We start from the raw sequence: 15,216 nt of genomic DNA, 5'->3' as shown, positions 1-15,216 counted from the left end.
AAAGCACAACCTAATATAGTGTGACAGGCAAATATATTACCATCAGATGAACCAAATACATTCTCAAAAAATGCCTGGCTAAACAGAGACTGGCCCTGGAACTAGCTGTGAGAGCGGCACCACAGGACATGTGGAGTAGCGCACATGGCTGCTTTGTAGAGGACATCAAAGTGGTTATGTGGCCTGATTCGGAGTTTGGTAGAACAGGGATTTTTGCTGTTGTTGAGGAAATGGAAGACCCATAGGATAATTCGCTCGTGGAACGTCCTCCTCTATACTAGCAACACAGTGGAGTAATTTTCACTAGTACCACATCATAAACTTTGTAACATTCTAAAATAGGAGAAGCTTTTCCCCCACCCAGAGACGAACAAGGGAGTGGCAAATCTAGGGAATGTGGCTTCACTGTATTGCCAGGAGCACCTCTCCCCCATTAGAACATGGAAGCTGATGGGCAGGAAAGATGTTTGGTGTTGTGGTACAGGCTGAGTTTGTACTGATGTATGCGACCAGCCATCCACAGAGGTCACAGGCCGTGGACTTGGATGTTCATTGCAGGCTTTAATGGACACAGCCATTTTGGAAGGCACATTCCAATTATAGGCACTGCTAATAATTGCTACAGCAATAGTCATGAACACAAAATGTTGCAAGACCAATCTTCAATCAGGTTTGGAGTAGAAGTAACTGGATGTAATCCAGAGCTCTCCTCTCTATTTTTCCAAGAATACTTCCACATTGATCCAAAGGTATATATACACTTCACTACTTCCTCTATGTGAAATTATATTGTAATAGTTCTTTAGTAAACTGCACGTACACAGTATGAATCTGCTCTCATGTGAAACTTTCTGTGAAAGTGTTTTAATGTAATTTGCTTGTGTGCAGTCAAACTGTTTATACAATCACAGATGCCATTCTGACTAAGAAATAGGACAGTTGAACATGGTTTTTGATTGCTTTTTTCATCATGGGTACCACAGGAGAATCACAACACCAAATCATAAATCATTGTTCAACCGGGATCAACAATATTTCAAGGCATTTTAGCTAACTATCTGAATCACATCCATTTGATGTGGAACCAGCTAAAACTAGTAAAATAGCCCTGTCTGTAGCTGCACTTACAGTATAATATGATAATAACCATCCTTAGGCAATCAATCGATGAGCTAGCTCCTGAAAAGACACAAAAAATAAAAGGTGTAGAGAAAGGAGCCCCCTGGTTCACCGAAGGTCTACGTGAACAAAAAAGAAAGCTTCGCTATCTCGAAAGATGCTGGAGGAAATCTAAAAAGGATACCAACAGGGAATCATACAGAACATCGTTTCAAGTATATAAAAAGCTTATTACATCAGCCAAGAAGGACTATTATGAGATGCGCATTAACAACGCTACTAATATTCAGAGAGAGACTTTCCAGATTCTGAAAGAGCTGAGTAAGAAGGAGGAAAAGGCAGACATCCTGATTGACTGTGATACCTTTCAAGGATACTTCCTCGGAAAGGTAGCGACCATCTTGTCTGATATCAAGAAGGATAATCCAGTCTCTCACATTGAACAACTGCCCCTCTCAGACTCTTTAACCCCGATTTTTACCAGCTTCCCCTACATTGACTCTACCACTCTGAGAAAACTTGTAGCATCCACCAAATCTGGTTCCCCCGCTGACCCCTGCCCGCCTGACATCCTTCGGCTGGCAATACCGTTTCTAGAAGACCAGATTTTAGACCTTTTAAACACCTCGCTAGCCACTGGATCATTACCATCTACCTTCAAAGAGGCATGCGTCAGACCCCTGATAAAAAAGCCTGGAGCTGATCCAACTAGCCTGAAGAACTACAGGCCAATCTCCCAGCTGCCACTTCTGTCAAAGGTACTAGAACAGCACGTACTAAAATCCTTGTCAGCCCTCCTGGAATCTCACCATCTTCTCCAGGAGCGGCAAGCTGGTTTTCGTGCCCACCATAGCACAGAACTAGTAATGCTGTCGGTACTGGACGAGCTAAGATGCATGGCTGACAGTAAAAAGCCAGGCGCCCTGATATTATTAGACCTTTCAGCGGCGTTTGATACTGTCAGCCATGCACTGCTCTTGGACAGACTGGCTAGGTTTGGGATAGGAGAGCAAGCTCTCAAATAGTTAACAGCCTTCTTAACAAGAAGGACGCAGAAGATCCAGTTGGCAGACCAGGTCTCAGATGTGGGTATGCTAGCCTGTGGAGTCCCGCAGGGGTCAGCGCTCTCTCCACTCCTATTTAATCTTTATTTACAACCATTGATAGAGTCCCTGGCAAACATGAAGTGTAAAGTTTTCAACTATGCCGACGATACTCAGCTGTTGCTGAGTATCGATAATACACCATCGGCTCAGTCAATGGCCCAAGACATTCTACGATTTACAGTGAATTGGATGTCATCCAATTTGCTGAAAATCAATCCAGACAAAACGGAAGTCCTCGTAATTTCAACCTCTACTTCCCCCTGGAACTACTTGTTTTGGCCACAAGAACTAGGACCTACTCCAAAACCATGCCCTAGTGTCAAGAGTCTTGGGATGAAAATCGATCAGGAACTCTCGATGGCCAACCAAGTATCCGTTGTAGTCGGCTCCTGTACCAATCTGATCAGGCAACTACGTAAACTCGCCCCCTTGCTCTCGAGGAATATGCTGCGAACCATTGTTTCAGCCACAATAGTGTCTAGAATAGACTATGGCAATGCGTTGTACCTCGGCCTTCCAAAGAACTCCATCAACCGTCTTCAGATTATTCTGAATGACGCAGCACGTCTGATTTTTGGAGTGCCGAGGAGGACTCATGCTTCCCCTCTGCTCCACAGACTACATTGGCTGCCTGTGGTGCAGAGAGTTGAATTTAAAAGTATGTGTATCTGCCACAAAGCAATCCACGGACAGGCGCCAGCTTACATAAAAGAAAGGCTCGAAATACACGAACCTAAACGCGCCTTGCGATCGTCCGGATCTTTTTTGCTATCCCGACCACGTTTCAAGCTAACAACAAAAGGAGGCAGATCTTTTTCAGTGCAGGCTCCTATCATCTGGAATAAGCTACCGGAGGCACTTCGCAGAGAGCCCAATCTTCTCCACTTTAGGAAGTCCTTGAAAACTTTACTTTTTAAAGACGCATTCCCGCTTCAATAGTCGGTTACTAGATCAGATATCTGTATATTCTTATTCCACCTTTTGTGCTGTACTTGGTCAGTAGCGCTTTGAGACCTGTCGGTGAGTTGGCGCGATACAAAACCCAGTTACAATTACAATTACAATTACTTTGGGGCTTAGTCAAATGTAAACCAATCATTATCACTGTGAATTTGTTCGTTGGGAAGCTATTGACACTGGGCCCTGGCAGTATAATCACACCTTAAAAACATGGATCGAGGCGAAACCCAAAGATAAATGTGGAGATCTCGGATCCTTATTTCTGTGGATTTGAATCTGGACAAAGAATCCACCACTTTTTGTCTAATATTGGATTATCGCTGCCTCAAGCAAATTTAGGTCCGGGCATAGAATCATGGGGAGGAGACATGTGAAAAATAATTGTAGCTGAGTAGATTCACATGTATAGAGTTTGTTTAGATGAGAAACTAAAGGAAGAACTGAGAAGGTGAAAAAATAAGCTTAATGTGATAATTGATGGAGAAACAGGTGGTGATTGAGATTGAAAAGTACTACTGCTCTTCTAGTTACTCTATACCGAAACTGAACCTAGTAAAATACTGAATGTATCATTAGAATGTTAAAGTTTAATGAAATCTGTGACCAGAAGTACTATCGTACTGGTGACATAAAGTGGTCACAAATTTCACTTTTTTCAACCAGTATTTGGTGATTATTTAAATGACCTGATAACACATAGGTTGCTTTGCAAAATCACAAGTCACAGGGAGGTTGAAGAACCACCTGCCTAATGGATACTCATTAGGCAGGATGTCATTTGCGCCCCCTGTGACTGACTACAAACAAAAGGAAGGTGGTGTGCGAGGGGCAGCAGACCACCATGTCTGTGCTTGTATTCAGCAACGGAAAACTTTTTATTCAAAACAGGCCATGTTCATTAAATGAATTGGTGCTGTTTAAAAAAAAAGAAGTTTTAAGTTTGGGAAACCATCAGGGGGGATCCATAAGACCACTGCCTGCTCCACCTAATACTGCCAACAATATTTCAAACGAGGAAGGTATGCCAAGGGGCATCTTTCCCTTTGCGATTCAGTTACCACCTCTTTTGAGGTGATATTAACTTTTCAATTGTCTGCAACCCAATTGAGGCTATATGGCAGTGATATATTGCAAACCAAATCACAGTATGGAAGGGACGTCTCTTTTACCCCCTTCCAACCTGAGATTTAGTAGCACAACCTATTTTATGATTCAGAAAAAAGTTTGACTCATAAAGTGGATTTTGTACATACAAAACAGCCATTTTGCAGTCACAATCCGAGTGATTTTGTGAATCACAGGTTCTGCGACTGAAACTGTTTTGTACATCTGGTGCCATAGTCAGATTTAATTCACAAATCTCAAAATTTTGATTTTTTTGTGCTTTCTAAAAATAATAAAAATCTATAAAAAACATGGGTCTGCACACTTCATGTTGTAGACTCTGCCAAATCTTTAGGCATCACCTGGGATAAACACAAACATGCAAGCACACATCAGTGCTACTACTAGGGGAGCCGATTTCCAACTCAACACACTGAAGAAAATCAAACCTTTCCTCCCCCCTGAAGATCTCAGACCGGCGGTTCAATCCCTGACTATCCCTAGATTGGAATACGGGCTGGTGACCCTCGCTGGACTTCCCAAAGCTAGCTTGGCCCTACTCAGAGCTAGCTTGAACGCATTGGGTAGACTTATAACGGGCTCGAGAAAATATGATCACATTTCACCTGACCTTCAGCAACTAAATTGGCTATCTTTTGAAGCTAGAATCCGACTCAAGATAACTTGTCTGACTCATAAAGCCATCACTACAATACCCCGTACTACATAGCAAATAAGCTTGAGCTATCAGGCTCCAACTGAACCTCAGAAGTACGTCCACCCTTCTCTTGAAACCTCCAAGATTCAATAAGAAAAGATCTTACAACCGTGCTTCATCAGTCTTGTTCCAAGAAGCTGGAGCTCCTTGCACTACTTCCTTTAAAAAACTGACCAAACGACTATTACTGAACAAATGTTAACTCCTGATTCCTGTGATCATGCGCCTGTGTTGGTTAATAACCTAATTCTTGTAGTATTACACTGATGCCTTATTGTATGTTTTTACCTTTTTTGTGATCTAGTCCTTGATGGGCTCCTTAAATACATTAACTGATGATCTCGCTCTTTTTTGTTGTTAAAATTCCCTAATTCATATTGCACTTCTTGGTTCTTTCTATTGTATGATGTTTTACTCTGCATGTTCTAAGGCACCGTTGATACCCCCCACTCTTTAACTTGAATGTTTTCCCACAAGTTGTAACTATACTTACTTACATTATGTTTGTACCCTTGCTGGCGCCAACTTTGTACAGCGCTCTGATACCGCTGTGGGTCTTGTTCGTGCACGAACAAGACCCACAGCGGTATCAGAGCGCTCTGACTATTAAACGGGAAAAGTGCAAATTTGGCCTTGACAAAATTGACTATTTAGGACATACTATAAGTGCTGATGGTGTGGTTCCAAAAGCTGATCTTGTGAACACCATCAAAGATCTAACTGCTCCCATTTCCAAACAAGAACTCATGCGTTTTCTTGGGATGGCTGAGGACTATAACAAATGTATTACATTTTTTTGCAGAAGTCACGTTCAACATGAGAAATTTGCTAAAAAAGGGGGAGAAATTTGTGTGGGACGAGCTATGTGAAAAATAATTCGTTGAAATAAAACTTAAATTACAAAATGCACCTAATCTCAGAAACTTTGATCCCACTAAATGTTCCATTATATCTACTGATGCAAGTCTTAAAGGGCTTGGTGCTGTCCTATATCAAGGTGGCACATCTCCAGATAACACCATCATGTTTGTATCGAGAAGTTTAAAAGGGGCTGAATCTAGATATTCAGTGATTGAGAGAGAAGCTCTTGCAGTGTACTGGGCCATTAAGAAGTTTAAAAAATTTCTTTGGGGAACTTCCTTTGTAGTAAGAACTGATCACAAACCTTTATGTGAGGTGTTGACAAGCAAAGATATTGACTCAATTTCTCCAAGAATCTCTAAGTGGATTGTTGGTTTACAAGGGTTTAATTTTACCGTCAAACATGTCCCTGGATCTGATAATTTTGTTGCTGATACACTTTCAAGGCTGGTTCCTACTGATCAATCAGACACCAAGACTGATCCATCTTTTGATCACCCTTATGACTTTGTTTGTGAACTTGATTACAAAGTAATTTCTCATGAGCGTTGGTTAAATGCTTGCGAGGACGATATAATCATTCAGGATGTTTTAAACCTTATTCGTAATGGTTGGCATCATAAAGAATAGGGTGGTTCATCCTTGAAAGACTTTTGGTCTGTGAGCAATCAGCTCTCCTGTTGTGAGGGTTTACTTTTGAGGGGTCACAGATTAGTTCCACCTGTATCTTTAAGGAAAGACTTACTAGATTTAGCTCATGAAGCACATTTAGGTATCTCTAAAACCAAAGAAAGAGTACGCTCAAGTTATTGGTGGCCAGGATTAGACGCACAGATAGAGCGCTTAGTTCAAAAATGTGTTCAATGTTCTCTTAGTGAGAAAAGCTTAAAGACTAGGACTCAACCCATGGAGAAAAGATCTCGTCCTAGTGGTCCCTGGAAGGACATAGCCCTTGATATTTTAGGGCCTATTCATGGTGATGGTTCTGACACCTTTATCATTGTGGTTATGGATTTGTTCTCGAAGTGGCCACAGATATTGTTTGTAAAGAATGTGAACACCAGTACTGTGATTGATTGTCTAAAAAAAACTTATCGCTAGGGAGGGCATTCCTGAAACCATATTGACAGACAATGGTGTTCAGCTTGTTTCTGGTGATATGGAATATTTTCTTAGTAATTGTGGCATTGCTCACAAAAAATGCGCTCTATCACCCTGAGTCCAAGGGTACTGTCGAAAGATTTAATAGAGTTCTTAAAGTAACTGTCTCTCTAGCAAAGCAAAATGGTCTCAATTGGAAAGATGAGATATCAAAAAGAGTTTGTGTATATCGTTTTGCTCCTCATTCTACAACTGGGAAATCCCCGTTTCTCCTGTTTCGTGGGAGACATCCTGATACTTTTTTATAACCACCGTGGGTGAATAAATTTCTTTCAGTCAAAGGTGGGATTTTGGATTCTACCTCATGGCAAGAGAAACAAGATCTAAAGTGCTTAAAGAGTAAAGAAAATTATGATGTGAGACATGCTGTTAAATCAACCAAAGTTTCTGTTGGTGATCTAGTTCAGATTAAAAAGCCTGGTTTTTGTGTCTCTGGTTCTAAATTTTCAAAACCCATAAGAGTTATAAAAGTTTTTGACAACGCTATAAGAACTTCTGATCACAGGGTGTGGAACTTGGGTCACGTTGCTATATGTAGTAAAAATGATCTTTTGGGTTCCTCTCAAAACAATGTGGAAAAAAAAACCTGTTCCTGAAATTGTTAAAAGGTCCAACAGGGTTTCACGTATTCCCTCTTATCTAAATGACTATGTTGTATAATGTTTTCATTTTTTTTTTATTTCTATGTTCCTTATTTCACTTCTGTAATATATAAAGGAGGGAGATATGTTGTAATGGCATTCATATGTTACTTTTGTGTTTATGTCATCTTTGGCATCTCCCAATGACTTGCTAGTGTTCTAGAATGTTAAGCTGCCCTAGCTCAGAGTGAGAATGTTTAGTTCTGACTTGAGATGAGCCTGCTGTCGGTTGGGTGGCTGAGCTGTTGGTATCTTCAAATAAGAATAAACCCGTTTGGAAACCTACTTGATGTACCTGCATCTTCATTCATCAAAGAAGTATCGTTTCAACAACATGGGACTGAATTTGCATCACCTTGCTGAATATGTGATGTGTCTCAAGATATTATCTTGCACTTTTTTTCTACTGTGCTAGCAGCATTAGCTTTGCATGAAGTGACTAATGCCGCGTTTCCTAAAGTAGGCCACAAGAACTTTAGAAAATGCCTCCTCAGTCCTCTGTGAACAAAAGTGACTCATCTGCTGTAGTGCAATGTTTGTGGAGAGCCTGGGCTGAACAAGAAAAAACAGAAGTTAAGGTCCTTTTTAGGTCTCGCCTGCGTGGGCTGCGCACATGCGCAGTCTCGCTGGCGAGATTTAATGATTTAGAGGGAATTCTGTAAAAGGCTTCAAGCCCCGTCCCTCTTTCCTATTGGCCAGCGTCACCGTTTATGCTAAACGGTGGCCAGCCATTGGGAAAGAGCACTGCGTGACGTAGACTTTTCCACTTTTCTGCCTTCCCACTTGGACGGCCTTGCCTGCTTTCCTTCTGAAGTAAAAGGTTTCTTATCTTTATGGGGCCAACCACATGGCCCCATAAAGATAACCTTTTACTTCAGAAGGAAAGCAGGCAAGGCCATCCAAGTGGGACGGCAGAACAAAGAGAAAAGTATACGTCATGGCGAGCATTTTTTTCAAACGGTTCCACTTTCGTTTTTCATTCAGAACTTTTTGTGCTGCATTGTGTTAAAATTAGTGTTATACCATTCTCTAAAATGGACGCTCCGATAACAATAATCTTAACACAATGCAGCACAAAAAGTTGTGAATGAAAAACGAAAGTGGAACCGTTTTAAAAAAATGCTCGCCATGACGTATACTTTTCTCTTTTAGTGTAGGGTTTACATCCTCGGCGGTAAAAGCAGAATGAATGTCAACACCATGCAGCACGTACGGAAATGCCAACCTCTGGCACCTTACAAGCATCTTGACGTGTAAAAAAAATGTTGACAAGTTATGAAATAAGCTGACCGGAGATAAAAATGAATACCACGCATTTGTCGGGTAAGGAGTGGGACGTGGCTTTTGTTCTCGGCCTTATATTTGAAAGACGCGATAGGAGAAGGCAGCAGATGCCAGCTTCTAAATGTCAGACATTTTAAACCTGGGGTGCTGGAAGGGGTAAGCAGCACATAGCCCTCGTGCGGAATAGGAGCTCCCAGCACCCACATTTGCCCTACCTCAAAATTCTGGCAATTGGCAGCTGGCAGCTCTTTTGTTTAAAATCCGCGTGTCCCACGGGCTGATGTAATAAGAGCAGCGCGGCGCCTCTGATATTTATATTTCGGGGGTGCGCGCTTCGAGTTCAGACAGTTAGGAGTGCGAGAAACCAGGACTGTGCCACACACTTAGTTGTATCGCGACTGGTGTGTGAATTTGAGGATTCTAAGCACTATAGAAGTCGATCGTGTGTTATTTATTGTTCGCTATTTAACAAAGAAATTGTTTTTGAATCTCTTCTATTATTGTTTTTGTTTGCAGTTTAATTTCGTTATCTCTTTTCCAATAATATGTCCATATTTGTAAATTTGCCGTTGGGAAGCAGCGCCCGCAAGGTACGTGGAGGAGCCCGCTCCGGATTTAATCAGGAGGTCTCAGGCAAAAGTACTATCCTGAGGGGGGATGGCTGCAGCTGGGGTCCCCTAGTCCGGATGGGCCTTCGGGGGGCTATATTACGCCACTGGTTGGGCGGCTTTTCTGTGTGTTCTTCGGTCGTGTTTCACTCTTGTGAGGTCAGAGGGAAGGGGGCTTTGTTTGTAAAACCTGTTGTCGAGAATGGCTTTGGCCAGAACTCAAACATAACATGAACTGTGGGGTTTGGGAACCTTCCCAAACATGTCGAGGTATCAAGGCTGCTGCGACAGAGAAAATCGCCCTGTGCCAAAATGAACACCTGCCTAGACAGGGAATTAACTCTGCATTTATTTCTTGTGCCTGCGTATAATGAACATACTGCAGCAGCGAGGATTAATGGCCATGATGTGCCCCGCACGAGGCGGGCACAGGCACAACCCTACCCACGCGACGAACGGACTGTTCCAGACTAAACATATCAAATGTCCGTGCGCGGTTTGAGGTGTTTCAGGCGCACCGGCCGGCCTTGGGTTGCAGGATCCCACAGGGAATGACACCCCTCTTTCTAGATCCCTGCACTCCAAACACGAACGTTAACGGTCTCCCTGCGGTTGTCATGCCAATGAAAAGAAACGGATAAACATTAACGAACTCTGGCTGCAGTGTCTGCCATGGATTAGCAATATACATATCCAATGCTGCTAATATCTTATTTACTGGTACTGCATTTACTTCCCCCAGGCATTTACTTCCCCCAGAAGGAAGAAAGGCTGAGCCAGCTTTGCTGGGGTTCGATCTCAACATCTGGTGTGAGAGGACCACGGATGTCAGCAGCGGGTGTTTAACTCAATTAAAGTAACACAAAAAGTCCCTTGACTTGACGCATGTAGGGAAAGAGTTAACTTTTATTTGCACTGTTAAACACCGTTAGCACAAAGTGTGATGAAAAGCGAAGTTACAAGACACTCGAGAGTCGAATCACAAAACGTTATGGCGGTAACAAACAAAACAGTGTGGCCCTAAACACCTTTCACCCCTGTACCATGACATGTGGGGTTACTGGGCTCGGATTGTGGGGTAAGCGAGTCCTTAAGTACACAATGATACAGTGCCAGACGTGCTTGCAGTGAGAATGTTGTACACGTGGTGTGTGCTTCATTTTACGTGTGTGTGTGTGCGCTGCGTGATTGTGCTCCATGCGTGAGCTGTGCGTGTGATCTCTGTCACTAGGGATTAGGAAGCTCTCCACCCGCCACGGGTAAGATGCCTTACAGACCACTGTTAAAGGATTCACACACTGCCGGCTTCAGGGCGGTGCGACTGGTGTCACTGCATCGGGCGCCAAGCCCAAGGGGGCGCCCTGTGCATGACATGTTGAGGCCAGATAAGAGCAGCCTATAAGGTCTAAGTGCCCGCTGCATTTTTCATGGAATACTAACAGCATGATAACTCTGGTGGTTAATGCACTTGATGGAGAGTCTGTGCTTTGTCTACTCACAGTTTTGTCTCATGATAAAGTAGCAGAGAGGGTCAAAGTTCCCACTGCAAAGTACAACTCGTAACATGCAGAGCTCAGATTTGTATTCCTTGGTGTCACTGCTTTTGACACACAGATCTTTTTGTTACTCAGAGTTCATAATTTATAATCCTTTGAATGTAGCACACTGAGCAAGGATATGGCATCAAAGCACTACATACAAATTCCAAGCAGAGGTTTAGAATCCTATTGTTTCTTCCTCAATCTGTAAATATTCTAACATTGCTAAAAAGGGGTTCTTTGGTTAGTACTACAATTATATAAGTATGACACCCCTAGTCAGTTATTTAAGTTTCAGATCCTGAATGTATGGGGCAGATGGTTGCACTTGGTTTGCATCATAAAAGTGACATAAACCTGCTGCAGGTAACAGGTAAATAAACGTTATTGCTTGATTAATAAAACACTCTGGCTAGGTGTTACAAAACATATATATATATATATATATATATATATATATATCCAAAGTCACAAATTTAAAAGGGTAAAAAATTGTAAAATACATGCGAAAAGCAAGACAATTACCACCTCAGCGAGCGAGCAGGCCAAATCATTAATAAAGTGCAGTTACGTTGTCTGCACCTATAGCACCAAGACTCCCTGGGGCATGAGTTTGCGCTTTTTAAATTACTTTCAAATTCAATGCGTAATGCTTAAAAATCGCCTTATGCTGTAAACATTAAAAGCAGGTATGCTTCCCCTTTTCACTGCAGCGGGGTTTGTGCTCTTTTGTAGACTTCAAAGAACCCTGGCCAGATGGTGTTAGCCTGCACCTATTAACAAGCATTTCCAATGCAATAGGTCTCGCAATTGCGAGATTTTGAGCTATTGGCATTGTAAATGACAATGCCTTTTATTTATGTGTAAACTTGCAATAATAAAAGGCATTGCCATTTACAATACCAATAGGTCAAAGTTTCTAAAATGCGAGAGCTATTGCATTGCAAATGCTTGTTTATACAATGATTGCGTTTTTCTTTTCTGATATGATTTGTCTTCGCTTGCACTTTTCTTGTGATAATTAAATGTTATTTGTAGTGAAGATGTGATTATTTGGATGCCTTTCTAGAGGGTATTTAAAAGTTACTCTTAGTATGTCTAAATATTGCAAATGTAGGTTTTTAACATTTTAAAGGCTCTGTCAACAATAAATGCATAATTGTTTAATATTAAATAAATATTCAAACCTGAAAACATTTCATACAGCACACAGCCCAGTGACCACAGGTCGGTAGCCGGAGAGAAGTCTTCTCCCTTAATCACTTCAGGGGGTGTGTACACTGGTGACCCTGAAATAAATAAACGTGCATGTAAGTAAGAAGAAGAATCACATTTGGACGTCAGAAAACTGCCCACGAAAGAATGAGAAACCCTATGCAGGAGTCAGTAAACACTTCCATCAGAAAACAAGCCATTACCTTCATGTGTATTCATAACTATTAGTCCCTGGTTTCCCTATCATAACAATCACCCAGTCAGCCACACTAATCTATCATGTGCCCTCACTGTGTCATGGCAGGAAAGCCCAGCGAATCTGAGCTGTTGTGGTTGGTTACACATTTAAGAAGAGAGGGAAGCCTGCCTTGCTTTTCAGAGAGGGAAATGAGCTCTTATGCAGTTTCACTATAGACAGCTTCAGCTGTCTTTCGGGAGGAAACCGTGTATACCATACTCCACAGAGTCACTCCTTGCTCAAGCTTGGATGGCTTTCATGTCAGTCTCAGTTGAATTGCTCCTGTTAGTTGATTTCCTCGATTTCTGTTTCTAACCCAACAGGAGCTTTCTGGTTTCACTAGTCATAGATTTGTCATTCTTGCTCTGAATGCGGTGGTCAATAGAAAAACTGCAGCAGAAATGTGCAGATATGACATTAATCTTGACAGACTTCTATAAACAAGCATTTGGCAATGCCAATCAGTCTCACTTCTATGTAAAAGTGAGACCTACTGGCATTGCCAATGCTTGTTAAATTAAGCATCTTTTATGATTGCAGTTTTGGTTTTGACCTTGGTTATCATGTTAACGGACCAGCTTTGAATTAGGGAGCGCAAGGACTAAGTAAATTGGAGCCCATATGACTGCCATACATACATCTAAAACTGATACTAGCCCGTGGACACTAATCTGTGAAATCCGGGTGGAGAGGCTTTGAAGTTCGTAGGGTACAAGCATATTACGAGTTTCATCACAGTCCAATGTAAAAAAGAGGTAATTCGTCTAGTAATAATTTCCATTGGATGTCGTTTATTATTTGTAATGCACAAATCACAACTGAAATCTAAGACTGCTTCAAGGTGTAAATAAAAAAATAGCATGATATAGAATACAAAAAATAAAATACAGTGATGACCATTGAGTTCATTGACTAAAATCTCTCATAAGAAATGGTTAAAAGAGGGGACCAAATGGTACCAGGAAAGTAGTGCACACAGGGAACACATTACCCCATTGAGGAGTGTGCACTCCATTCACTTGACAAGAGGATACCAAAGGTAGCACACCAAAATTGCAAATATCAGATCAAAATACAAGTTTGAAACACAGTCTAAGAAGGAGTGCTGAGGCTTCACTTTTGTTTTGGCTTCTGTTTTTAAAGATGAACATTAACACATAAATCACAGCTTGCGCGGTCACCCATCACTGCAAGCAGCTTGACAGACTGTGGAGCCACTACCCCTACAACATCAACAGACTCCAAAACGTAGCCTTCAGTATAAGCCACCCACACCTCAAAACCACCAAGTACATACCCTTCATCCAAAAGGATCCAAAACAGCTCCAAAAGCTGTAAAGAAATCTTCAGCATTACAAACTAATTCACGTCCCATCATCCTGTGCTACGGCCATCGCTCATCCCAAGAACACTGCACACAACCCTCCCACTGTTTCATAAACAAAATAAAGACCATCAACAACAACTTCTCCCCCCAACCAGACCTCTTCACCCTCGAATTCCTCCATTTCGACGACAGAAACACCAAGGAAACTGCTCTGACCTGATGGCCAGCTATCACCACAATGTAACTACTCCATGGTGAATCAGGTCAAGACGATCGCTTTCACAGCCTCAAATGATTCGGAAACCACAGGAACATCCTCTACATTGGAATCATTGCCCAGTTCACCAAAAAGCTAAAAGTTGTACAGAATGTAGCTGCAATGACTTGCACTCAAACTCCCATACCACATGCACATATCCAAACACCACACATAGATCTCCACTGGCTCGCAATCCACAAGAGCACCCTTTTCGAACGCCACAAGCACTACACAACCAAGGGCCCAGCTTACTTCAATAACCGTAAACTCTTCCGCACCCCAGCAAAACACCTTCATTCAGCCAGCATGGTCTCGCCCGCATCCCATACATCCACCAGGCCAAAACCGAGTTGGAGCATTCTCCTACCTCGCCCCGAAGCCTGGAGCCAACTCCTCTATTCACATAACAGCTGCCAGCTCCATCCTTGAGTTGCGGAACAAATTAAAAAACAATCTCTTCGATAGGGCCCCACACAGATCAGTTTCCCTTCTTCATAGGTACCAGGATACCATCCCTGGTAATATGAGCACCATAAAAATTGAAATAACATAACACCCTCATAGAGTAAACTGATGAATCAGGGAATTGGATACTGCTGTGTCATTAGAGGATTTGTACTTTGGTCTAGGTCCCTAAAATGGCAGTTTCATGGAGGAGAGGGGGCAAAATGAAGACGACAATTGGGGTCCATTTGCATCCAAAACATGCCACCAAAGTAGCCAAAATAAAAGGAGATTCCTTGTTTTCTTCAGAAGCATAGACGCTGCAGAGACATTGCATGCCTCATAGCTAGAATCCCATAAGGCCTCTGCAGTGAGAACCATCCAGTCATGGCAACAGGCACAGTTTCATAGAGATTTTTTGAGCGGGAGATCCTAAAGGAAGGTGGAACTGAGGGCATAAATGATAGAAGATCTTAAGCTTGGCCTAAAAAAATCTCCATTATTCATGCTGATAAAGTTAGAAATCTGAAAAGAACATGGATACAATATAGGACAGAGCCCTTGCAAAAGATAACAAAAAAATAAATCAAAGACTTGAGAAAGATCTAATCTTTAACTTTGAAGTAAGGAACT

The 15,216-nt window shown here is 42.0% G+C and overlaps 1 protein-coding gene across 3 annotated transcripts in view; it reads right to left on the bottom strand.

Annotated features, from left to right (window-relative positions):
* ULK4 (unc-51 like kinase 4) overlaps positions 1–15,216 on the bottom strand; it is a 1,725,799-nt gene that overhangs the window by 1,440,781 nt on the left and 269,802 nt on the right. For all 3 annotated transcript variants that reach the window (XM_085631567.1, XM_085631566.1, XM_085631568.1), the window contains one exon: positions 12,288–12,389. In XM_085631567.1, coding sequence (XP_085487693.1) covers positions 12,288–12,297 — 10 coding nt within the window. In that variant the 5' untranslated portion in view covers positions 12,298–12,389. The remainder of the gene's footprint in view (positions 1–12,287; positions 12,390–15,216) is intronic.

The sequence above is a fragment of the Triturus cristatus genome, chromosome 10 (genome assembly GCF_964204655.1).
Source record: "Triturus cristatus chromosome 10, aTriCri1.1, whole genome shotgun sequence".
NCBI classification, from domain to species: domain Eukaryota; kingdom Metazoa; phylum Chordata; class Amphibia; order Caudata; family Salamandridae; genus Triturus; species Triturus cristatus.
The sequence above is the reverse complement of the archived record's forward strand: the minus strand, read 5'-3'. Positions and strand labels throughout refer to the sequence as shown.